Genomic DNA, 26,705 nt, shown 5'->3' with positions numbered 1-26,705 from the left:
CTTTCAGTGTTTTCTCTTTCTTTTTGTTACATAAGTGCATGAAAATAATTTCCCATCATCTGCTGAACAAACTTTGTTGGTGTTTTAACACAGAGCCTCTGTGAATTTTGCAAGTGGATGGTTGCTATTTCACATGCTAGCATTCTCTGACTCAGTTAATGAGGACACTGCAATTAGGCGTGTTCCATCACGCAGTCATTTTTGACACAATGAAATTACAGGCTGTGTTAACAACATTTGTCAGTCCACTCTACTGGAAGAGCCCACTGGGTGTGGTTAGTAACAGTTATAAAGAATTTGATTAATTAATGGTTTTTGTTTTTTTTTTTTTTTTTTTAAATCTGCCTGTTGTGTGTTTAAAAAACAATACAACAGTTCCTAGACTTATCACACAGAGGTAATGGCAATCAAAAATATTAATTGAAAAGAAAACTGGTAAGGCATTAGCAAAGATTTTTAGAATTGTTACCAGGGCTTTATCACTATTTTTTAATACATAATTCACTTGTTAGTCCTGTGTATGCTTTTTGCTTTTTCATATCATGGTGAAGGACTTGTTCTTCTGCTTCAGTCCAATGTCAAGGTTCTTCCATTAGCCTCAGGTTTAGGTTCAGCTTTGTGTGCTGCTTGTGTCAGCTGTATATTTGCATGTATTTTAGGATTGTATAAAGTCCTTCTATTGTTTAATTGAAGGTTGTAGATTGGCCCCACAGCAAATGGAAAGCATTTTGCTAGTTGTACTAACACAGGAAGGTGGAAAACACTCTACAACTTGGGGTTATTATCTACTGCCAGACTGCAGCTCCCAGCTGTGCAAATGACTCAGCAACTCACTGAACATTGTTGCTTTTCTCTTTCCTAGCATGTAGAATTGAATTAATATAATAGCACTTACCCTGCAGAGAGGTGGTTACAAGGGCTGAAAGGACAGTGCTTGGGAGATGTTTCAATGACTTACACAATGTCCTAGGTTTTAATAACTTTCCAATAATTTTCTTTAACATTAATCAAAAGCGACTTTTCCACAACATGGAAGATTTTGATTCAGTGCTTCATTTTTAAGAGCAGGTGGAAGTTTTATAAGGGAAGTATAGATAGAAGTCATGTCCTGAGTCTTTAATGAACTGTGCTGGAAGCTTCTTGTTTATGTCTGGCTCTCAAATCGGAACTCACAGTAGAGTTGTTTGAAGCAACAAAAAAAAAACTTAGAAATAATTTCACTACAAATTTATTATGTTGCTTTTTACAAAAATATCAGTATTGTCAGTTCAGTGTGGTAAAAATGGCAGTAAAAATCTTGTGCTCTGCTCTGTATTAGAAGATACAGTCCTTTTTTTCTGTGGGTAAGTTCAGTTTTTGCTGACCTGAGCGAGCCAGACCTGTCAATTTTATTCAAGCAAAGTTCCCATTCAGAAGAGTTTGCCTCAGTAGGGTTTGACCCAGTTTTCCTGTACTTTAAACCTCCTGTTCCCTATAACATCTGGCAATCCATCCTCATGCATCTTTACATTGTCCATCTTTCTGCTTAGTAAAATACAGTTTATTAATAAATTGAACAAAAAAAAAGGCAAGCCCTTGGTGTGTCTGCCTCAGACCTTTTTTTTCCCTTCTCCTAGAAGCCCTTCCTAATGCACTTGTCAGTGTGTGTCGCATTGCTTTGAATCCAAGAGACTTCTTCAGTCAATGTAGGAAGGAAATCACTGTTGTAGACTGACAAAGGTGGATGTGGCCAGCCATGCAGCAAACACAAATTAAAAGAGAAAAAAAAAAAAAAGGTAGGAAAGACAGAGAGGTTTGTGGGTCAGGTTTATTTCATGAGAGAAAGGAGTCGGTTGGATGTAGGTTTCTTGGATTTGGCTACAGGAAAGCATTCAAATGAACCTGTCCCTTTTTACTGCTGCAGAAGGTAAGAGAACTGATTTGCCTTATTGAAATTATTATATTCATTTCAACTATAATAACATAATTTTGTTCAGGAAATTAAATTCTTCCTAGCACCCTCTAATCCTTTTATCAGTTGTATCTGCCTTGCAGGACTGACGTAATATTCTAATTTCTTGCCATTTCTTTTGTGCTCTTTGCCTTTTGATGATGGTCCACAATGTCTCCATGTAAAAAAAATTTAAACATTAAGGAGAAGAAGGGTGCCTCTGATGGACTGTCTTCCACTTTGAAATAGGTAGATCAGCCTTTATATACCAAATAATTTTGTTTTGTAAACTGAAAAGAATCAAGTGTTGGAAAATGGATCTGTTGACGGTGGAAATTACTTCTTGAAAGGCATTCTCAAAACATACAAGGAAAGTAAAGCAGAATTAGCCTTTGTGAGAAGTGATTTTAATCTTGGACTTTAAAATGCATTAGGGATTTTCCCATGTATTGAGACGGAAAAGATTAGAAGGGACTATAATAACAAAGGATTTTTCTTGTTGCTGAAATAAAAGCACAGCCTCCTTAGAAGACATCATTATCCTGTTAATGAAATTATCTGCATTAATTCTGAAAGTATCTTCCTTCAAACTGATAAAAAAACCAATGTAAATGTGTAAAATAGCCACAGATATCGCAGCCCCAAAAAGCAGCAGGCTTTGCACTCCTGGTGATTTTGGACCATCACAATAGCAAATATTAACCATTTTTACTGCTGTCAGTTCCTGCAATTTTTAGGAGCAGAGGCAAGGCCTCTTTTCTCTCCTACAGTCTGTTCAGAGCCTATAAAGAAGGGATTTTCAGCCTTATTTGCAACAGTATAGGCAAGTGCTGGGATTTCACCTTCACTCTTGGTGATGCATTTTGCTTTTGAAGGGCCCCTGGGTAAATAAACCCACAGCTGGAAGGAGAACCTCCCCTTCTGCACATCTTCCTTCCCTGTGTTCAGCTTCTTGACCATATCAACCTTCCCTTCTTATCTTTGTGTCCCAGTTCCAGCTGAATAGGTGGCAAGTGCTTCTGCACATTCAGCTCTTGTCTTCAGTAATTCATGGGCTGGTGTGAGGACACCCTGCAGAGAAGGGGGAGTTGAAGTTTTGAACCTTATTGGATTTAGGAGGGAGTTCATTCCTGGTCTCTTGTGCCCTGAAGTGTGGGCTCACCCCCTGTAATTTGCCTTTTGCAAACTCTGAACCCCCTCAAATCTGTTACAGAATTTTGTAGATGTTTCTGTGGAGAAGAAATCCACAGGTTCTGCACTGCAAATAGATTGAGATGATTCCCTGAAATCTTGTTTTTGGCTCTTAAATAGTAGGGGGAAATGGGAAGCTTGGGCACAATGCTGTGCTTAGCATTTCCTACTGCAGTGCTCTACAGAGCTTCCTGCTTGGCAGAAGTTGGTTGCCAGGTTTTCTTTCCACACCTGCCTCTTTTAATATTGCATAAATCCCTGAATATGAGGGTTGGATTCCACTACAGAAGAGAAGCAGCCAAATTATCAGTGGTTTGTGCCCTCTTTGTTCCCTGAAAGAAACTGTGAATACAGTTCTCCTAACTGAGTTCCATGTGGGGTCTTTGTGCACACAGCATGCCTTTGGTCCCGTCCAGCCTCAGCATTGGCATCAGTCTTAAACGTGGACCCATGGAATTGGTTTGTCCTACAGCAATCCTTTCCCAGGCAGAAGAAATCCATGCCATGCCATTACAGGATGCTTGCTGCCAGTTACCTGAGAGAGCAGAGGAGCTTTTTGGACAGACACAGATGCTGTTTTGTCATGATGTACTGTAGAAAGAAACTTAAAACTTCCTGTTGTTTGCCAGGAAGAACCTTAAAGCTCCTATGAATGGGGTTGTTTTGGATCAAAATTGTTTCCAAGGCTTGGGTAATCACAGTTAGGGCAGCATTCCTGAGCCCTCTTGTTTTGGCATCCCACAAAGAGATCTGTTAACACTGCCTGTGTTAAAACCTTGCTTTCTGTTTTGGATCTAAGAGTGACAGTTCTGGGGGCTCTGGGGGAAATCCTGTAAGTTATAATTGCCTTTAGAAAGGCCAGGGACACTAAGTATGGACTTGGAGCTTGGTAGGAAATCCAGTGGAACGGCTGCTGCAGCTGCTTAAGGCACCCTGTGAATCAGTGTTCATCAAACTACCAAGTCTCATACACGGAGAATGGACTTAAACCTCTTTTCTCTAGCACTAGATGTTTCATTTTTCATACCTTCATTCGTGATGAGAGGATTCCTCAGCCTACAGGACTTCCCAAGTGTCCCCTCTAGGCTTGTATGGCTGAGGTGGTAGGCCAGTCATTTTCATTGGGTAGTGTTATTTTTCTTTGTCTTGCAAAAACTGCCCCTCCCTGTACTTGTCAGTAGCTGGTGTAGTCCCACTAATGTGATTTTCTGCAAGGCTACAGTGATGGGAATAAGCCTGTCATTCCAAAACAGTAGCAAACACTGAGGTGGGAGCTAGTTCACCCATGGAAACATGACACAACAGCATAAAATATAGGACTAACAGAGACTGCTGTGGGCGGCACTTTGTGGCCTTTATCAGGGAAAAAACGATAGCTCTTTGGGGAAGGGTTTTTTTTTTGTTGTTTTTTTTTTTTTTTTTTTTTTTTTTTTTCTTTTTAATTAAAGATTTTTTAAAATTTTACAATTTTCAGTAGTAAATCAGAATACTATGAGGAATACAGTTATGTCAGGACATTCAGAGGTTTTTAGTACAGTTAGTCAGGTGTGTAATATATATGAGTATAGTGTGGGTTGTGAGATGTGGTTTGTGCACAGCATGTGTTCTTCTAAGCAACTAGTGTGTAGTTTTGAAATTCACTTACTGCTAGGATTGGTTTCTGATGTTGGTAAACCAGCAGAAAGGGCCGGGTACATGCTCCCTGTGTTAAAATGCACAACTGCCTCATTCCTCCATCCTGCATTAACCAATAGCCTGGCTGGTGTCATCCACTCCAGCATGGCAGTGGCTGGTGCTGCTAGAGCATGTGTCCATCCTGTTTTATTTTTCCTGTGTGTCTGTCTGTCCTGCAGCCTTTGTCTGTCTGTGTGTGTTTGTAAATGCAGGGGCGAAGGATAAGGTGGGGCTGCTCCAGCACGGCCCTGGCTGTGGGGGAGTCACTGCAGGAGCCAGCAGGGAGTGGCACCTGGCCCCCTCCATTTCAGTGTGTGTGCCCCAGGAGGAGCCCTGCAGCTCAGATGAGGAGTACTATGAACACCCTTTGTTCAGCTCAGAGTGGGCTGGCTCTAGTACTCACCCCAGTGCCACAGTGAAGAGCACAGAGGTCTTGTTGGGCCATGATGAAGGTGAACTGAGCATGGTCCCATTTGGTTCCTCTTCCCCTCTACTCACCTGCCATCCATTCCATTCCTTGTGTGTCTGGCATTGCTGCTTTCTGGGGAGGGAAACCTGGTTGTGTTTTTCCCCCAGATGGAAGTGATGCCCCTCCAAGAGTCTCTCCATGTCTCTGCAGCATGAGCAGCTTTGGGGTCAGTGGGTTCCCACTTATATCAGGGATCTTGTTCTTCAGGCCTGGCTTAGAGCAGAAGCAAAAGGAGCAGCTAGCTAAAAGAACTGGAAGATAATATGTTCTTTGTGCTAGAGAAGTATTGCCAAGAACAGTATGCACAGTAAGCCACAATATTGTTACTGAAAATAAGTCAATTGTTTACACAATGGGGAAAAAATATGTCTATACCAAAGATAGCCCTGGAAGGATTTTAATTCCCCAGCAGGTGAAGTAAGTTTTGCCACAGTGTACACAGGTAATTTCAGGCCATATTGGGTCATGTTTGATTTCCAGTTGTTTTGTGGACATGCTCCATTTGCATTGTGCCAGCTGACTGCAAACATAGAGAGGAAAAAAGCCTCTCTGTACCTCCTGTTTCTATGACCTGAGCACATCAGTAAGTAGCATTTCATCAGTAGGGGTTCTGTAAAAGTAAAATCAAGGGAGAGTCTTCACTGACTAACAGAACAGCCGACTTCTCAAAGGTGAAATAGTTGGTTGTTTCATTTCACAGCACTCAGTCTTGGCAGCTGAAGTCAAAAATAGTACTAGATCCTCTAAAGGTTTGTGTCTGAAGAGGATGGAGCTGTCTCCCTGAAATCAGACTCTGGCTCATTTTAAGAAAAGCAGAGTTATTCAGAATTAACAGGATAATTACAGAATTAAGAGCCTAATACTGTAACAGCATCAGTAAGAGATCAGCACTAATAATTGAAGATTGTTCATGTCAGCATATCTAACCAAGGGTAGGGAGATAGAAAAATCACAGGGGTAGCCTTACTTTAGCTGTGTGCCTAGAGGTGTACATACCAGCCTGATTAGCTCATGGGCAGCTTCCTTTCCATGATATCATCTGCCTCTGGTGAGAGTGTAAGATCTCATAACATCTATATGGAGGAGAAAAAAGGCAGATAAGCTGGATCATGAGTGCAAAGATAGGCATTTTGAGACCCTGGGGTCCTCTCAGCTGGTGAGAGCACAGTGCTAAAATGCCAAGATTCAATCCCTGTATGGGTTGGTCACTTAAGAGTTGGACTTGATGACCCTTCTGTGTGTGAAGGAACCTTCCTGCCCTTCCAGCTGAGACTGTTGTGTGAGACAGCTGTCCTTGCTGGCAGCAGTCTGTTTGGCATAAGTCTGCTCCACAAGGAGAGGATATAGGATTCTTTTGTTAATTCAAGGAAAACTTCCTAGTTTGAGTAATTATTTTTATTCATGTGGCTATGTGAAAAGTGTTCCAGGAAATGAAGGAGGTTTGCTCAGAGTAAAGTAAAAGGCTGTCCTTAGCATTTTTTAATTAAGAGGGAAGTACATAAAATTAGAAAAAGAAAAGTAAAGCAAGTTATTCAAGTCAGGGTCTCTTGTAGCTGGAGACCTGTTGTCCTGCAAGGCTGCTTTTACAATCTACCCATGTGCAAATATTTCTGCAATGCTCAGGCATTGGTCAGGGTCTGATAATCTCCTGGCTTCTGTTCATTTAAGATACAGTATTTAACCTTAATTATTTTATGTTATTTATAATGTGTTGTTCTTTACGTAGTGATATTTTCTCAGCCTCAACTAGTGTTTATGTTCCTTAAGTCATTCTTTTAATGCCGTAGCTGAAAGGGATGATTGATTATCTGGTTTTCACTGGGACAGTCTCAGGAGAAGAATAAAGCCCTTGTAATTCCAAGAGGATGGATACAGCCACTTCCAGATTTGAAAATGCTTTGTTCTAGGTCTGATTCAGCAAAATACTTCATTGTGAGACACATTTTAAACTCAGGGATGTCATCAGGTTGCCTGCAGCATGGCTGCTGGTCAGCTCCTTGAGTACATTGCTGAATCACAGGATTCACACTAAATCCTTACTTATTATCAGAGGGAATACTAATAGTGCACAGTAATTTTTGTCTGAGTCACAGTGACAGGAGTACAAACCTGGAATGGAGATTTTTCTAATAATTCTTCTTCCATGGCACAAGCAAAGACTGTTCTTGATTCTACTATACTGATCCTAACAGCCTATGGGCTGAGTGGTATGTTTTAGAAATTTGGATGAACAAATAGTTGTATTGCATTCACTGGTTTGTTTGACTTAGTTGATGATGAGGAGCCTGGGGATAAGTGGGGAAACACCAAAGAAAATTAAGAATCCTTGTGTTAAAATAGTGACTTTCACATAAAGATTTCAGATGTCAGACAGCATAAGGGAGAATTGTTTACAAACCCGTTCAGTGTAGGAAACTTGGCAGAGATCTTGCAAAACCCATTAATCATTAGCCATGCATAAGGCCAGTTATGACTATGAAAGTTGTCGGTATTTTGCCAAATCCAGGATTCATACAGTAGATTGACTTGCTGGCATTCAGCAGTCTGTATTACCAAGGTCAGCAGAAAGAAATCAATGCCTCATACCTTCCTCCACCTCAGCTGAATGTCATTTACTGGACTAAACAGCACATTTATTAGAAAAATATCAGTGTACTTTGAGCTCATTGATGCATTAGTGTTGTCAGAGCCATCCATCATTCCATTCCATCTCCATTTCCAAGGACTCTTTGACCCACTGCCATCCTTGGGAGAGGTATGCCTGTAAAACACTTTCAGCTTTCATCTTGTGGCATAAACATGCTTGTCTGGGGGCAGGCAGGCTTTTGGTTTGGTTTTTTCCCTAAGGAAAATTCAGTTCCATGGTGGCTAAAATGCACTGGGTACTGGCAGTCCTTTACAGACTTTAATAGAAAATATTGAGCTGAAAGGGTTATGTAAATACAGTCCTGGAAGGGTTATGTAAAGCAATCCTGTTCAGCTGTGTGCTTGGTGTTTACTGTTGGTGGGGATGTCCCCTGTTCTTTCCATCTCCAAGAAGAACCAGTAAAGAGTCTGATGGCTGTGGAAGTGAAACCTGCTGCTCTTCCTGGGAAGCAAATGGGGAAAGAGCACAGGCTCCTTAAGCCTTTGGGCCAGGCAAAGGCCCTCTGTGAGGGTCAGTTGGATTCTGGTTCAGTGTGTCCTGAAGAAAAAGTGCCAAATGTGGCATCCAGCAGGGAGTGTGACCCCTGTGGTGGGAGCACTCCTGAAAGACACACCCTCTTCCTTGGCTGCGGAAGGTGTGTCCTCAAGTTTGCATGTGTTTGCTGCCAGCAAATCCTTCTCCAGCTTTCTCCAGTGCTTTCCAAGCCTGCTTCATTTTCTGTTTTGCCCATTTATTAGTATGACTGCTCTTGTTATTATGCTTGAAGAGTGTGTAGTAGATAATTTGGTTGTGTAGGTGCTGTATGACAACATGGTTTCCCACCGCTGCGGCTGATTCCTGAGTTTTTTACTTTGCCATGGTAAAATATTGCTTTGCAGCTAAGCTTATTCCTCTGTGTAAGCCTTTTTCCCCCATCTCAGATGTGTTTGCCAGTCACATTGCTAATCTATGTATTTTTTTTCTTTTTGGTGCAGAGGTTCATCTGCATTTCTTTCAAGCAGCAGATTTGCCGCCTTTGACTATGACATAAAGATGCTTAAACTGTAGAAATGTTTTCATTTGCAGTGTGCAGGATTTTTGTTTGGTTGGTTTGGTTTTTTTGTGTGTGCTTCAGTGCATTCTGGTTTAGCTTCCTTAAAGCTATTGCTTCTTATATCATACCCTTGTCATCCATTGCAATCCACCCCTCCTCTCCTCAGTCATTGCCAGAACTCTTATTTTTTGCGTGTGCTACTTTATTACAAATGTTTAGCCCTGCTGGAGTGCCCTTCTTAGGCAAAAACTCCATCACTTCCACTGGGACATTTGCCTTCAAAGTGAAGGTTAGGACTGGGTGAAGTTTAGACATAGTTCCTGAACAAAATGTTTACTCAGTCATCTTTCAGTACATAAGAGCTAGGCTTCAGTATTTTTGTTTTAATTATATTTTTGTTCAGCCAGTGGAACAAGGTGCAAAGGCACCTTGTGTGGCGTAGTGATGTACCCACTCCCTGCCTGGCTAAGGAATGCTGCATTTAGGAGGCTTGTGTTCCCAATGGCTCAGCTGAAGAGCAGTGAATTCCTTTGGCAGTCAGAATATGCTTGGATGCCATTGGTATTGTTTGCTTGCACTACAGGAAGAGAGACAGGAGGATACATAGAGAAAAGCAGTATCTAGCTATTTAATTTCTGTGAAATGAGCATGACGTCAGCCCAGTGGCCATGCTTTGTACTTCATGGGGATTGCAAGTCAGTCACCACATGTAAAATCATAAAAGAGCAAAATTACTGTAGGTGTAGATTTGTAGTTTAGTTACCTGTCGATGTTGAGTTACCTGTTAGAATGGCAGTTGCTTTTTTGACTCATTATTAGCATATGTAAATATTTAAATAATGAGCAATACTTTTATACTAATTGTTCTAAAAACAGTCAGATTCATCAAAGCAAAATGATGCCTCCATGGACTTCAGATCTGAAGAAATTCAGAGTTGGCCCAATGCTAGTTGTAACAAGCTTTAGAAAAAACTCAGAAAAAAAATTTAATAAAACTGTTTTACAGATTAGTGAAGAAAGATATGCCCCATTCTGCAGTCTTTCTCTTAATATTTTCCATTACAGGAAGATGTAAATGAGATAGGACATTAAAAAAGATCGAGCTGTTAATGTATAAGAGAGTGGGTTTTTAAAAAACTTAACTAGGTATTAGCCTCTGAAAATAAAGTGGCAGAGTATAAGAGTAGCCTTTTTAGTTTCAAATTAACTTAATTAGTGCCTGATCCAGAGTCACAGAAACATGCCAAATATTATTTGACTTCAGCTACTTCACCTACATCTTTGTAGGTGACTGGCCATTTTGAAGACCAGACCTTCAAGATCTGGGAGTATTAGTAGGTCTGTTGCTGATTTCCACATGCTGGTTTGGTGACAGCAGTGAGATTCTGGTCATTTGACAAAGAGCAAGTGTTATAAGCCGGTACAGTTAAAAAACCAGCCTCTTCTGAAACTTGCAAAACACTTTGCAGGCATTACCTCTAGTTTAGGCTGCATGTGGAAGAAAAATGTATAAAAATACATAGAAATGTATAAGTATGAATGTTTTAAATATCAGCAACACACAAAGGTACCACTGATTCCTTTGAAGTTGCAGACTTCACTAACACAAAAGTAACATAAGCTACAGAGTTCAGCACAGCTTCTAATGAAGTGAGGTTATTTGTGATTTTGCTGTTGTATACAAATCATGAAGACAAAGAATTTACATGAAATCATCTCATTTCAGTGTTCACATTTATACGTGTACAACTCACATTTTTCTTAGAAAACCTTATATATTGAAAGGAAACTAGTATTTAACACTTTAAAGCAGATTTCTAGGTGGATGCCTTGCTGCATGCTCACATCTTTCTCCCTTTCCATTCCATCATTCATATTAAAATGTCATAGGCTACGTGACTGCCTGCCTGTAAGTGCTTGAAATAATTTTGCTATAAAACCCAAACAAATTACTTCAGATTTACTTGCAGCCACGAAGATGGAATTCCGTGTCCAGGAGGGCACATGCCCTTTTGCAGCAGAACCATTAGACACAAAGCAGCGTGAATCTGGGAAGGACAGTAAGACTGTTGAGCAACCTAAATATGATGCCTTAGTTCCACAGTCAGCAAAAACAGAGGCTACCGATAAAAAGGATTCAGAGAGCAAAGACAAAGTGCTTTCACCTCCATCAGAATGGATGTTGAAAACTGATTCACAGATGAAAGGGGAAGCCACTTTTGCAGAACCTGCTGCTAAGCCTCCTGCTCCTCAAGAACAAGAGCACTTGTCATCTCAGCTGCCTGAAGTGAGCAGGGCGGAAGAAAGGACTGCAGGTGTGCCCTCATCAACCAACCAAGTTATGGGTATCACATTTCAAGACAACCTCAGAGATATCCAGGGTGGTGCCATCAGCTATGGGGAAAGTTCTCTATTGCTATCAGAACCCAAGGCAGAAGCAGCCAAAAGTGAACTTCCTTCAGGCCCATCTCCTGCTCTCCCCCAGGAGCTTTCACTCAAAGACAGTTTCAAAACACATCAGGAACCTACTGACCAACTGTTTGCCAAAGATCTCAGTAAAGATGAACAGATCCACAGAGACAGGACATTATCTCTCCAAGAAGTCTCAGCAGTAACTGTAGATGGATTGAAAACTCCAAGCACTCCAAAAATCCCTCCATGGGGAGAGGAAAAGGACATGACTAAGGATGAGAGTGATGAGGAAGAAAGGTACGACTTCTATGATAAAGGGGAGGCTCAAATATTAGATGAGGGTAAAATGACCACAAAATCAGAAGTTAAGTCACCTTCCCCAGACAAAACAGACTTTCAAAAGGATGGTGAAGCTAAAAAGTCACCTGATACTGTCAAAGCAGAAAAAGAAACGGACCAAAGTGGGCTCTCAGCAGCAGATGTGAAAAAGGAGGTGCAGCAAAGCACACAGGTACCCCCAGCAAAGTTAAGCCATGAACTGAGTCATGAGAAAACAGCAGAGCACCCTGAGACCGCTCAGTTATCCAGAGTAACAGAGAAAGCCCCTGAGGCACCAGGTTTAACCACTGAGAAGACTCCTACTCTAGAAACTTCTCAAGAGAAAGATGTTAAAAAAGATACTGAGGAGGATAAGACAAGTCTTGCAGCTCCTCATCAAATGAAGGAAGAGGAGGATCAGTCAGGAATGTCAAAGTATTTTGAAACCTCTGCTCTGAAAGAGGAAGCCTTCAAAGCAGATGGTCTGAAACAAAGCAGTGATTACTATGAGCTAAGTGACACTAAAGAGAGTAAATATGAGCCTTATCAGAGAGGTCCTCTAATACCTGAAGATGAAGAGGAGGAGGAAGATGAAGAATTAAATCAGCCGCAGAATGTGCATGCTCGTGAAATGGGGTACAGTACCCTGGCTCAGAGCTATACACCAGACACATCTGAAGAACCCAGTTCTCCAACAGAAAGAATGTTCACTATTGACCCCAAAGTCTATGGGGATAAGAGAGAACTTCACAGTAAAAATAAAGATGACCTAACTCTGAGCAGGAGCTTGGGACTTGGGGGGAGATCTGCAATTGAACAGAGAAGTATGTCTATTAACTTGCCCATGTCCTGTCTGGATTCAATAGCCCTAGGATTTAGTTTTGGTCGTGCACACGATCTTTCTCCCCTCGCTTCAGATATTCTAACTAACACTAGTGGAAGTATGGATGAAGGTGATGACTACTTGCCAGCAACCACACCAGCAGTGGAGAAGGCCCCCTGCTTCCCCATTGAAAGTAGAGAGGAAGATGAGCACACAGAAGAAGAAAAAGTGACGGTAGAAGAAAAAGTCCAGCCTGAGACCTTGGCTGAACCGTCTTTCCAGGCCAAAGATTACTACAAAAATGGGGCTGTCCTGGCTCCTGACCTGCCTGAAATGTTAGACTTGGCAGGGACAAGATCAAGATTAGCCTCTGTGAGTGCAGATGCTGAGGTGGCACAGAAGAAGCCAGTTCCTTCTGACACTGTTGTGGAAGACAGCAGCCCAGCCCTGCCACCTGTGACAAATGAAAACCACGTAATTCTGAAAGCTGAAAGCCAGCTGGAAGACTTGGGCTACTGTGTTTTCAATAAATACACAGTACCACTCCCCTCCCCAGTTCAGGACAGTGAGAATTTAACAAGTGAAACCTGTCCCTTCTACGAAGGCACAGACGAAAAACTGAGACGTGGCCTCGCTCCTGACTTGTCTTTAATAGAAGTGAAGCTGGCAGCTGCTGAAAAATCAAAAGAAGACTTCCTCAGTGAAAGAGATTTAGGTCAGCATGGTGAGTCCACTCTGGTGAGGGGCTTTGAAGAGGAGAAAAAAGAGAAACTGGATACTGTGCTAGAAAAAAGTGAAGATCAAGGTGACTCTAAAGAGGTCTGTCCCATTAAAGGAGCAGAACCAGAGAAGACAAGAGTTGAGGCAGTGTTAGAAAGGAAAGAAGAAAGTGTGGCTAGTAAAGTTCATTTACCTGCTGACACAATGTATGACAGAATTTCTTCTTCAGAGATAGCAATAGAAAAGGATTCTATGTGTTTGTTGTTTGAGAAGGAGAAGACTCTTAGTGTTGTTCATGAACTAGCTGAGATAGCTGATATAGAAGCTCCAATTAAACCAGATTACAATGCTATTAAGCATGATATGGAGGTAGCTGCAAGGAGAGCTGACCAAGAATATCAGAGTAAGTTAGACACTAAGATCAGTGAGGTTGTTTCTCTTCCATCAGGGAAGGACAAAACCTCTCTTAACAAAGCAGAGCCTGAACCCAAAGACGCTCAGCAGAAAGAAGAGACCATCTTCTCCAGAGAAGCAAAGGATGCAGATGTACTTTCCAAGACTGAGCCTAGTTATGCAAAGGACAGCACCAAACTGTCAGAAATAGAAATTAAAGAAAAAGTAACTAAGCCAGATCTGGTACATCAAGAGGCAGTTGATAAGGAGGAATCTTATGAATCTAGTGGAGAGCATGATCAAGCCCAAGAAAGTTTGAATGGAGAATCTGTGAAACCAGAGGATATCAAAGCAGAACAACCAAAACCTCCCATGTCTGGGGAAGAGACACCTACACAGTTACCAGCTAAGGGGGCTTCTGTGGAGCCCCTCTTTCCAAAAGCTGAGCCTCTCCGGGAGGAGCCTGCTGAGATTCAGATGGAGAGCATACCACAAGTCGTAGAAGGAGCTGAAGAGACTCTTGATAGAGCTGTGAAACCTACAGAAACCCAAAAGCTGCTGCCATGTGAACTGGCAGCTGGAGCCCTGAAAGAGGAAGAATATGAGGAAGAGGAGATGGAAGCAGGGCAAGAAGCAAAAGAAGAGGATAAACAGCATCTTGTATCAGAAATGCCCCCAGAGTTTGGTGAGCCTGCTGCAGAGGAGATGGGAGCCAAGGGTAGCCCAGAAGCCCTGCCTGAGCTGAAAGGCATTATTGAATCAGTGGTGACAGTGGAGGATGACTTCATCACAGTGGTGCAGACAACAGTTGACGAGGGTGAATCTGCTTCTCACAGCGTGCGCTTCGCCGCCACTCAGCAGGAAGACATTGAAACAGGAGACTCCCAGGCTGAGGAGGAGCTGGATGTTGAAGAAGTGGAGATTGAGCCCAAGGAAGGCTCCCGAGAGGCTCCTGCTTCACCCCAGAGAGAAGAAATCCTGCTCACTAACTACAAAACAGAGACGTGTGATGATTACAAAGATGAAACAACAATTGATGACTCCATCATGGACACAGACAGTCTCTGGGCAGACACTCAAGGTGTGCATTATCCTTTCTGTTTTGTCTGTTGAATATTTTTGCTTCCAAATCATAATGATTGAAAAGCAAAATTATTACAGTTATAATAGTAATCTCAGCATGTTTCAGAGAAATGGTAAAAATAGTTTGCTTTTTTAAAATTAATCATCTGGTCTGTCTTCAACTATTTTTTCCCTGCTCCTCTGAAGTATTGTTAACATTTGTTACTAATCTTTTGTTTGTTGTTGTAATTTGCTCTGATCCTACAGATGATGATAGGAGCATCATGACTGAACAGTTAGAGACTGTTCCTAAAGAGGAGAAAGCAGAGAGAGAATTGCGAAGATCATCTCTTGATAAGCATAAAAAAGAGAAACCTTTTAAAACTGGGAGAGGCAGGATTTCTACTCCTGAAAGGAAAATAGCTAAAAAGGAACCTAGCACACTCTCCAGAGATGAAGTGAGAAGGAAAAAAGGTTCATTTCACACTCCTATTACAATTTTTTTTTTAATTTTCCTACTGTTTTACAGTAATCTGGTTACTCTGCTGTAGATTGTGTGCACCATGGCATTATTAACGGTAGTGTTTTATAATGAGATATTGTACAACTATGTGACAAGCCATGTCCAAGGCTCATTGCTCCACTGGTCCTATTTCATTGTAGACATCCCTGTTGATTACTGGGTAATGCTTCTGAGCCAATGCACCAGTGCTCCCCCTCTTCCAGCATAGGATTTGTTCCCCTCAGAAGAAGCAACGCGTTGGGTTGGAGTTGTGGGGCAGTGGGCCTGACACTTGACTTATTGATCATGTGAAATGGTTTGCTGGGTTTTTTTCTGATTCTGTGTTTTTTGTGTTCTTTTTGTCCATAGCAGTGTATAAGAAAGCTGAACTTGCTAAAAAAACTGAAGTTCAGGGCCACTCTCCCTCCAGGAAAATAATTTTAAAACCTGCTATCAAATATACTAGACCAACTCATCTCTCCTGTGTTAAACGGAAGCAGACAGGTGACTGCGTTCTGTTCAGTTATGCAATGTGGCTGGCAAACATAGACATTTTCTTTTGTAAATCTCATAGCTCTAGCAGCTTCTCTATTTTTTTTTTCTTCCAAGAGTGTCAATCTTCACAAATAGAATTGCTTTTTTAGTGTTTTGTACCATTTTTCTTTTATTCTTTCTTTCTTTCCTGGTATTTGTTTGTTTGTTTGATGGAGGCCATGATCATGTATGCTTGTCATTGCTTGGGCCTCCAAGTGCTGTGATTGTAACTTGGCATCGTGCTTAGAGTGTGGTGTTCTAGGAATCTCTATCATCTTTTAATTTGTGGATGATTTTTTTTCTTTATTTTTTTATTTTTTTTTTAATTATGCTTTATTTTTTTTTTTTTGGTGGGAAAATGTTGGCAACTTAAACCATGGTATGCATTTCCATTCTTCTGCTTTTTTACTCTCATGCATAATAAGAAGTGTTTCAGACTTCTATTTTGTTTATTGATGTTATCTGCATTGATAATTCCCGATCTGTCACTGATGTTTATGCTGTGCAGTCAAAATCCACAGGGAGAATCCAGCCACATGCAGCATGGAGCTGAGAGAGAAGAAATCTGGGCTCACACTGCGAAATGCATTCCAAGCAAAAAATCTTAATATTTGGTAGAGGAAGATAAAAGGAAGAAAGAAATTATTCCTGTTACGACTTCATAGGTGTATCATTATTTAGAGGACCAAAATAACTCTTCCAGCATTTTCACATATTATTCATGGTTTCTGTGGGTTCCAGGTGGAAGGATGAACATCTTGACTTTGATTGTGATCTTCAAACTGCTAAAAGAGGCCAGGTTTTCTGTCGTGTAACATGGCCACTGCTGTAGTGTGGTTGTTTGGAACTTGGGATAAGAAGAGAAAAACCAGTCACAGCAATGCAGAAGTGCACAGGCATCTTCTCACAGCTTAGAAATTAACAGGAACATTCATTACCCATCATGTGGTTAAGCAGAGCAATACCAAAAGTGTCTCCAGGCAGTGATTCCCCTACAGTTTTGCACCAGTCCCTCTTGTTGGGAATGCAGACCAGCCCCAGCAGGGAGGTGTGAGCAGTGAAAATGCAGTAAGAGAATGGTTTAGAGCAGGTTTGGTCTCATGCCTCTGCTGTATGAAGTGTGGATTGTATCCTGGCTGTGTTCCACTGGGACACCAGAACGATGCCATCCCCTTTGCTCCTGTGACAGAATCTCACCCTTTTACTTCCCCCTCTCAGGAGAAATAAAAGGAAAGGAAAGGCTGCTTCAGTCCCCTCTGTGTTGCACTGATGTCTCCTCCTCAGTTTGCAATCTCTGGGCTGTCCTAACTTGCACTCTGAACCAGAACTACCCAAAAGGAAGGAATTTTAAAACGGAGTTAAAACATTTCTCCTTGCTACCTCTTGCTGCTTGCTGAAGCACAGCTTGATAGCTCAGAAGTTACAACCCATAATTCTCATGTTCTTTCAAAAGCCCCAGGGGAATTCACTAAGCTGTGAACATGGGTGGGAGAAAGGCACTGGCTTTGTAGTGTTCTCAACTTCATCTACACTTGTACAGCTGTGTGGTCAGAGCTGTCATGCCCTCAGCTACCAGGGCATGACAGCTCTGACCACAGGCTACTCACTCTACCACTGCCTCCTCTGAACTGTTCTGACCCTTAGGAGCACAAAAAGAACTGAGTCATACCAATGGTCTTGGATAAAATCTGCCCTGTGCCTGAAACTTGTGCTGCCTTGGCAAACCTCAGAGGTTTTTCTCTCTAACTGCAATGCACAGGGAACCAGATGTCTTAGTCAAAGTGAGAAACATAACACAAAAACTACCTCCCTTACTTAAGTCCTCCCCTATTTAAGTCCTGAGGTAGAAAGCAACCAAAATGATGGACCCAAACTGATCATAAAACTTTCAGAAATGTGGCTTGAACTTTGAGCTCTAAAGCAGAGGAGTGGAAACCATGCCAAAAATATTTCTTAGAATGTTTCAGCACACTCACTGGTGCTGGAGAAATTACAGTATGCCTTATTTTCTTCTACCTCCCCTATTTATACTTCCTTATGGGACTTGAGGGAAGACCATGAGAAAGACTGCAATGGTGTGGGATATTCTAAGAGTGCAGGTGGTCATATGTTATCTTACAAATCCCTGAGCTTGATTGTGTCATGCAGGTCTCTCCAGGATCTGGAATCTAGAGGGACATTGTCGCTCTCCCATTTTCTTTTTAACTGAAATACAGCACCATTTCTTGAAGCCAGTTTTGACTGTCAGTGCATCCTGTTTGGAGTGGTCTTGTTAGTTTTAGTGATGCCTGGATAATGAAGCCCACAGAAGTTCTTGGCAGTGTAGTCCACAGAGCTTTGAGTGTGTTGCAGTCAGTTAAAATCTCCACACAGCATTTACCATGACTTTAAAATGAAACATGTCCAGTCATAAGATACAGATATCTACCAAAGGAAGTTAATGTCTGCTTTTATGTTTTGCACAATGGCCTGGGAAAAGTATATTTTTCCCTTAATGCCCCTCAATACCTGAAAAAAAATTTCCCACATCACTGGGAAGCACTGGGAGGTACCAGTGACTTACAGAACCATATCCACGAGGCAGGGACTGGTTTTTGAGAGACTTGTCCTTGCCATTTGAAAAAGAAATTGTAAGGCCAACCCTGATGAGACAGTTGGGAAGTCTTTGCCTTGGCTGGTGTAGCTCCATGAGTGAAACCCCCAGCCTGGCCTGGGTTTTGTTGGTGGCTGTGAGATGCTACTGCAGGTGTGTTATCAGAGGAGTGTTTTTGGAGGCAAGGCCAGGACAATGACCTGGCCATGATATGCTTCTGTTTCTTGTTTTCAGTTCTGGGGTCACCCCCTGAGCTGAAACAGGTTTGTAGGGCCTGTAGAAATCTTGTGTTCAGAGGAGTTGTGGTTGTTACCAGGCACATTGGCACAAGTGACACAGCTTTTCTTCCAGCTCCCAGTGTGACTGGTTAGGGATGAATGCTGAGGGAAGGAGGAAAGAAGCTGTTTGTGGTTATCTAGAAGAGATGGAAACCAGACCCAAACAGTAACAGCTGTGGTAAATCTGACCTGGGAAGGCTCTGCTGTACTCGGCTCTTAAAAATTCAGAAGAACTGAAGTAGGCAGTTATATATTCTTTTCCTCCTCACAAGTTCTCTCTCCTACATCTTGGACTAGAGTGGGTAGTGTGACAGAAAACCAGGGATAACCTCACCACGCCTGGAGCTGCATAAGAAATGGGAAAAATTAACCTGACCTTTCCTGTATGAGGAATTAGGGTTGGTTTAAAGTTGGAAAACAGTTGGGTTTATAGCAGAAGGTTGTCATTTGTGATTGTCGTCCTACTTCTTCTTTTACCAAGGGCATCCTGGCACAGGTGCCAGAAGATTTCATGTTAGTTGTTAAGTGGCACATCACTTCCTAAGCAGCAGCCTTAGGGTGAAGCTGATAACCTGCTTTCCAAAAAGCTGTCCCATTCAAAAACCAGTGTGGATGGATTTCAGGTCCAAGAGAAACATCTTACCTCAAACCATGTTGTATCAAATAAATGAAATACTGAGTTAGCATTCTTGATGTCCCAGATAAACCTTGAATTTCTAAATTCTTGAGAGCTTAGTTGACCTTGACACGCTGCCCTTATTGACACAACTAGGATGAAAATTCAACAGTGAATCTCTCTCTATCCATTATGAATGTTGGCTAATATTTTGAAAGTGGTGACTATAGAGACCTCTCTTACAATTTTGATTTATGGATGATTTAAAGAAGCTTGATTTTTAGAGGACAGTCCTGAAAACCAGGCTGTAAGTTTTCTGAGGATTGAACAGAAACTTATATTTGTCAACTATTTCTGGAATTTTTTTCTTTTAGTTTGTAGACTTATAGGTACATGAATACAAAATTTCATTTTGTTCAAAACACATAGAATACCATTTTACCTCAAGTAAGATGAATGCAGAAAAATTTTAAGGCAAGTAAATGTCTGCATAAAGTTCAGGGTATTTCACAAAGTACTTGCTTTGCACAGTAGCTTCAAGGCATTTAATTGGTCTAACAAGTGTACTGAATGGAAATGCTTATTATTACTGTCTTTAACTATCAAGTCTTTCTTTGGATTTCTCAGCAGCAGGTGGTGAAACAAACCAGGCTCCTGCTGTATTTAAACAAGCAAAGGAAAAACTCTCAGTGAGTAAAATAATCTTATTGTTCTTTATAATCTCCTTTTCCCCTTATTTCACATCTTTTTGTGTTAATTCAGTAAGTAATTGTGTGTTCCATTTAAAATTTGTTCGCCATTTTCATTATTAATTTAAAAGGATAATTAAAACCACCTTCCCTGAATAACCTTAGAAGTCTAGTCTCAAGTGGTAGATGGTGACAGTTTGCAGACCCACAGGGGGCACACAGACTCCAAACTGCAGGACTTGAAGTCTGGGCAGCATTTGAGCCAGGCCATTCTGTGGGATAAGCTGCATTTCCTGGCCTTTCCTGCAGCACCCAGCTTGCATTGGCACCTCGCTGGACTGCTGGGTGTTGCAAAACCACAGAATGCAGAAGCCCACCCCAGGACAGCTGGATATCTCCTGGTGTGCCATTCCACAGCCCAGTGTTCTGCAGGAGCCATGCCTGTGTAGGAGTTACTGCCCAGCAGAATTTACATTTACTGCTTTCAGTATGGCCGCGGTCTGTGCTATAATGTGTCAGATTACAACCCTGCCTTGCCTTGCCTTCTGCTGCTGTACAGCCTTTTCTGCTTCCCGTGTCTGGCTCTCTTAAGCAAAGACTCCCTTGCTCCTTGCTGACCCTGCACTGTTTCTGTCCCAGCTCTCCAAAATCCTCAGGAAACCAACCTCCATTCACTCTCCCCTATGCAGTTATTTTAGCCATGACCGTGACACATGCTAATTCACAGCCGCAGCACAACACTTTTTCATTGTTATCACAGAATCATAGAATATGTTGAGCTGGAAGGGACTCATCAGGATCATAAAGTACAACTCCTGGCCCTGAGCAGGACCATCCCCCAGAAATAACAATTACAATTTTCTTTAGAATTTTTCTGAATTCCCTAATATATTTCTTTGTATATTCCATGGGTGATTTATTTCGTTTGTTAAACCAGGCTCTCAGTTCTTTGGGGCTGTGTCACATGAAGTGCTACACACTCTTTATGAATTGCAAGAAACTGGTAGTGCTGAGAGCACTTTTGGAGGCTTTGGAGGAACCAGGGTTTTTCAGGTCTGACCCATTCCAGCTCAGAACTGGGAAACTATTAGAGCTTCTTTACAAGTGACTAAGATCTGGGCAGGTTTGTGGGCTGAGTCTGAGCATGTTTTATTACTGTCTTTTCTTGACAGACCATCAACACTTGCACAAGAGAAGCCAATACTTGCCCATTTTCAGTGTTTATGGAGTGCTCTAGTACAAGCACTGCAAAATCATTCTGTGAAATGATCTTTCTGTATACCTTTCCTATTCCTGCCCCTTATGTTATAGCACACATCAGAAAGCTGTCCCCTGCTTACTTTCTCTCTTTGTTGCCTTGTCTCTCTGGTTGTCACACTCACACACCTCTTGGATATTTTCTCTTCTGTGCCTTGCCTTTGTCTCTGCTTTTCTAAAGATCTCTCTCATTTTTGTTGTTTTGTTTCAATGTGATTTTCAGCTTTTATGTCTTTCAAGTGCTGCAGTCTTTTCCTCTCCACTGGTAATGTTAGATCATCCAGCCTGGTCAGTTTTGTTATTCATGTTGAGACTGCAGTTTACACAGGACAAGTTCAGGAAAAGCTAAACAGTTCCATCTGCTGGAAGCAGCTGTGTACCTGCAGTTCACAGTGAGGTGATGAAAACCTGTGCCGTGTGTTAGGAACACCTTGAAATAAAATGAGGGTTCTGCATCCCCACTTCAGCAATCCCTGAGTCACATAGATCTTTGTCCTCTGGGCAGCTGACCCTTCCAGCAACATAAATTAAAACCGAGGTCAGAGGTGAAGTATTGCTACCAGAGACTGAGTTTTCCTGCAGGGATTGAGACTCTGTTTCTTTGCTTGCTCAACCAGCTCTGGGCAGGTTCTGCTGCTATTCCTGATGCTAAAAGTGCCCTGATACCTAAGTAACATGGAGGGACTCCAAACTGTGATAACCAGAGCTGTGCAGTAGCTCAAGGCCATGCATTTTCCCCATCTTTTCCATTGACAGATGTCCATGTTGTCCATCTTTAGTATCCACATTAGATACATGTATTCGCAGAGGACACGGAGCCATATGAATGAAAAGTCTTTGCACTGTGACTAGAACCTTAATCTACAAGAGTTTTTCAGTCTCATTATAGGGTAGTTCCTTGCATGCAAGTTGAAAATGGTGAAAACCACAGAACGAAGATTTGGGCCTCAAGCAATGTGTGCTTAGTTCTATCTCTAGTTCAGAAAGCCAGGTGAAAGGTGCTTGCACAATGTCTGCTTCTTGGGGCCACCCAACATAAATATTCCACAGAGTTTCTGCATCAGTAAATACCTTCATGGATTTCTAAACATGATCCAAAGTTTCACAAATGGATGAGACCCATGAACTAAACTATGAAAAACAGTCAAAATCTGGAAAAGCCTTTGATTTGACAGAAACACATATTCTGTAGTTTCTGTTTAAAATAATTATTCACTGGTTTTCCTCTGTTTGTTCTCACACAGTAAAATAAGTATTAAAAAAGAAAGAGGCATAAATATGCTGCAGAACTCATTATGGGAATATGTTCTTGCTAGTAAAGCACTTCCATCCTAATTTCTTGTCTTGATGCTTGGTCTGGAGGAGGACATCCAGTAGAACTCCTCTCAGCTGTACTGTGGGACTGGAATTGTTTGATACACAGTTCTGTAACTCTTACTCACATGAGTGATGTCACAGATGATATTCAGTCTCAGTTTTCCATAGGCTGAGCATAAAGCCTAAGCCAGAGGCCTGTCAGAGCTGGACAGCCCATTCTTATTTTCTAACAAGACAACTTAAAAGCAGCTCATGTACCTTTTCTGAACATTGGGAAAGTCTAGAGGATTGGTTGAGATCAAATGCCAAGTTTAGTGTTCAAGTTCAGTGCAAATCCCAGGAGGACAGGCCCATTGGGATTTGTAAGTAATTTCATGCTAGTATGACTACAGAGAGGATAAGGACTACCTTTGCAACTGCTCTTTGTAATATCAGTTACACCTATAGAAAAAAAACAGTGTTTCTTAAGCAAGTAGCCTATTCAGTTTCAAGGAGATTCTTTTTTGTAAAGCAGTAGGATGCTCCTAAGTATTAACAAAGATTTTCTGTCCTGTTGGTGTTTAATTGTTCTTTAATGGGATATGGTCATTATTTGGTATCAAACAAGTATTTGTTCACAATAACACACCATGTCAGCCTTTCAACTATATATGCTTTCCTCATCCCAGGACTGTATACAAATATAAATTTACTCCATACAAAAATAAAAATACTCCAATACAAAATACTCCAATACAAAAACAAAAATACTCCATGCAAATATAAATTTGTGAATTTTTATGGAGTGACACCAAATGCACAGAGCAGTATCTGGGGTGTGTTAGAGATTTTGTCTGTACACAGTGGCAAAAGAAGGGAATTACTGTTGTCCTCCTGCTGTTTTGGGAATACTGGTGTTACTTTGCTTCTAAGATTCCCACTGTTTTATTCTTGATTTTAGCCTGGAGGAATGTATTTCAACTTTAAAGGGCTGGGATCCCTTGGTGCTCCTGTAGCTTTGCCCTTGTTTCTAATGCAGCAGTTGTATCAGTTAAATGCCACACCTGGCACCAGGTTTTTTCCTAATAACACAAGATCCAAACAGCATCTGCAGAAAAAGGCAGATTCCTAGAATTGGTAACTCTGTCCAGACCAAGGATTTCAGTCAAACAACACAAAACTCAAACTTCCATGATTGTCAGATCTGCATAGACCATTACCAGACACAGGAAAAGTATTATTCATAGCTTGGCTTTTTTTTTTTTTTGTTTTGTTTCTTTTGGTCCATGTTGCATGTGTTTTCATTTTGTCCAGCTTCATATTGTGTTTTGTTTGTTTTCTCATGACTAGACTGCCTCTTTGTCAAAGATTCCTGCCTCAAAGTCTAGAGCAAAGTCATTGCTTCCTCCAAGACCCAGCTCAGCCTGCTCATTAACCACTAAAAGGGCCACATGTCTGGATACAGACAGTTTATTTGTTCGGCCCTCCTCTGCAGGCCCAAGAGACTCAAAATCAGATGCTAAGGTAAGGTAGCAGAGTTGGTGGAGAGAGTCAGAGATGCACAGGTGAACTCCATGAGACACATTATCTACCCACTGAATTTGATTAATTCTCTGTGAAGTTCCTGTCGGATTACTTACTTCCAGTGGCAGGAAAACTGATTAGCAGGCTACAAGATGGATAAAAATGGAGATACTCCACAGGAAATGTAAATGAAGTTATAACTAGAAAGACACATCTTCTTTCTGTTGATCATATGGATGCTACTTCATTAACTGCCAAGAAGTTACAGCCATTTGCAAGTGAGTAGGTGGTAAAGAGCAGCAGGACCAATTTGCCCTCCAAGTTTAAAAAACTGTAATTTTTGACCTGTTAATATTCTTCAAAATGAAGTTCAGCCTCCAGCATAAGAGGGTACAATTGTAATTACCAGCAGCAGGGGATAGAATAGGGCAGAAACCAAATGTCAAGGACCAAATTTAGTCAGTACATAGGACTTTGTGAAGAAGTTGCAGTATAAATTTAAAATGATTGGCAGTCCATTCCAGCTTCTCCATATTTACATTTAACTTGTGTTTCACATGCACATTATGGTGACTTAACTATCCCCATTTAAAAATGGGTTTTGCCATTGACTTTCATTTTTTGTTTAATGTCATATTTGGTGTGTCTTTTACTGATTGGGATCATCATCATTTGTCTTTAGGAAGAATGTCTGCTTATGCTGGTCTGTCTTTGGCTGCACTTCCCGTAAACTCAAAAATATTCTAACATACATGTCCATTGCCCTAATGGTAAAAGTTTACTCTGGTTAAGAGAAGGTATGCACTGATTTCAAAAAGTAAGCATTTTATTACAGAAGGAATTAAAACAGCAGGATTTATAATCCAAATTCAGGAAAAAAGAAAAAAAAGCAAACAGAAAATACCATCAAAGCCTGTAGCTAAAAATTTATGTCCATAAGAAATATACAAGTTAGTGTTTGAATATGCAAAAATCACACAACACGTACCAATCTAGTGTCTGGACACCAATAATGCAGTTACTTTGCAGGTAAATTCATATAGGAATTTCACACTTGAGCTCTAGAGAGTTTACTTTCAATTTGCACTTAAAAACCCCACTTTTTTTCCTTAGTAAGAGCCAGCTGTGGGATCCATCCATATTTAGACCCAAGAATATCCCTAGCTGTCTCGGGACAGTCATCAGAAGAGGTTTGGATGCAGTAAAGAAGCACCAGGGAGCTAAAGGAGAGCATGGAGGGTGACTGATCCCCACAGGTTCCTGTGTCAGGAGCAAACTGGGCCCACAGGATTAGGTTTTCCCCTCTGTGTGTAGGTACAGGAAATCATAGCCTAAAGAGTGAGGTTTGCAAACGAAACCTTCCTTTGTTGTTGTGCTGCTGTAGGATGGAGTAAGCAAGAGCCCTGAGAAGCGTTCATCTCTGCCAAGGCCTTCCTCCATCCTCCCTCCTCGGCGAGGTGTTTCAGGAGACAGAGACAGAGAGGAGAACTCCCTGTCCCTCACATCTTCTCTCTCCTCCTCAGTACGACGGACTACCCGTGAGTTGTCTCTTTGTTTTGCATATTCACCTTCTCTTGCTTTGGTGGTTGTGTCCATCCTCGTCAGATTTGTCACATTGCACAGCCTCTGACACAGAGGAGTGGTTCTGGGGTGTGCTGTAGTGTAGCCATGATATTTTCTGAAAAATCCTTTCTTTAGGATTTTTTCTCCTGAGAAGCTGAGAGGCCTCAAGAACAAAATGTAAACAATGATTATCTGCTGCTGTGGAATGCAACAGGTGCATCTGTGATTGGTCTCATGTGGTTGTTTTTAATTAATGGCCAGTCACAGTCCAGCTGTCTGAACTCTCTGTCCAAGTCACAAGCCTTTGTTATTGATTCCATTCCTTTTCTATTCTTAGCCAGCCTTCTGATGAAATCCTTTCTTCTATTCCTTTAGTATAGTTTTAATATAATATATACCATGAAATAATAAATCAAGCCTTCTGAAATGTGGAGTCAACATTCTCGTCTCTTCCCTCATCCTGGGACCCCTGTGAACACCGCACGCTGTAGAACTGGTTTTGTTCACATGCCAAGTGCCTGAAAGCAGGGACAGGATGCACCTCCAGTGCCTAGAGCAAGGTCTGCTGCCCAGATTAATTGCTGATATTACAAAATGCCTTTGCAGGGAGCTCAGAGCTGGGTGAGGTACTTAACACAGAGCATTTACAAATAGCAGCAAGGAATAATGAGTCAAAGCTGAAGCAGACAACCTGAAATATTCTGATGGGTCTTGGAAAAGTGAACCTGATAGTTAGAGTCATTTATTTGCTGCTTCCCAGTAATTATCTCCCTATGCTCTACTCCTAGGGTAAAATTTCTGCTGAGAATTGAGATGTTAAGTAGCAGAGTGACTCACTGGGGGCAGTGAACCAGCTAGGTTCCTTTTATGAGGACCAAAGTTATCAAATTGCAAGCCAAAATAAATTACAGGACAAAGACAATTTACTAAATAACGCCAAAACTTTTAGCCAGGCCTTAGAAACTACATGTGGCTTCCTGCTTTCCAATAGGAGTTCCTCTGTCTTCTGCCTTTAAAAACCAATCTCAGCCCTTTTTAAGACAGCTTAAGAGAAATTGATGATTAAATTCTGCAAAAAACATCATAAGTGATGCACCAAAGGTGAAACAGAGACCCTTTGAAAGCAGAGTGACTTCCAGCTGCCACAGCAGCCAGCCCATTCTCTTGACCAGGAGTGAGAG

The 26,705-nt window shown here is 41.4% G+C and overlaps 1 protein-coding gene across 29 annotated transcripts in view; it reads left to right on the top strand.

Annotated features, from left to right (window-relative positions):
- Positions 1-26,705, top strand: part of MAP2 (microtubule associated protein 2) — a 217,984-nt gene that overhangs the window by 171,804 nt on the left and 19,475 nt on the right. For 10 of the 29 annotated variants that reach the window (XM_059476080.1, XM_059476096.1, XM_059476079.1 and 7 more), the window contains 5 exons: positions 10,903-14,691; positions 14,940-15,146; positions 15,544-15,678; positions 19,823-19,884; positions 25,346-25,499. In XM_059476080.1, the coding sequence (XP_059332063.1) occupies positions 10,903-14,691; positions 14,940-15,146; positions 15,544-15,678; positions 19,823-19,884; positions 25,346-25,499 (4,347 nt within the window). The remainder of the gene's footprint in view (positions 1-10,902; positions 14,692-14,939; positions 15,147-15,543; positions 15,679-19,822; positions 19,885-25,345; positions 25,500-26,705) is intronic. The other 19 variants (XM_059476085.1, XM_059476097.1, XM_059476084.1 and 16 more) reach the window with 8 other exon arrangements.

The sequence above is a fragment of the Ammospiza nelsoni genome, chromosome 7 (genome assembly GCF_027579445.1).
Source record: "Ammospiza nelsoni isolate bAmmNel1 chromosome 7, bAmmNel1.pri, whole genome shotgun sequence".
Taxonomy (NCBI): Eukaryota; Metazoa; Chordata; class Aves; order Passeriformes; family Passerellidae; genus Ammospiza; species Ammospiza nelsoni.
This window is presented reverse-complemented; position numbering and strand designations above follow the sequence as displayed.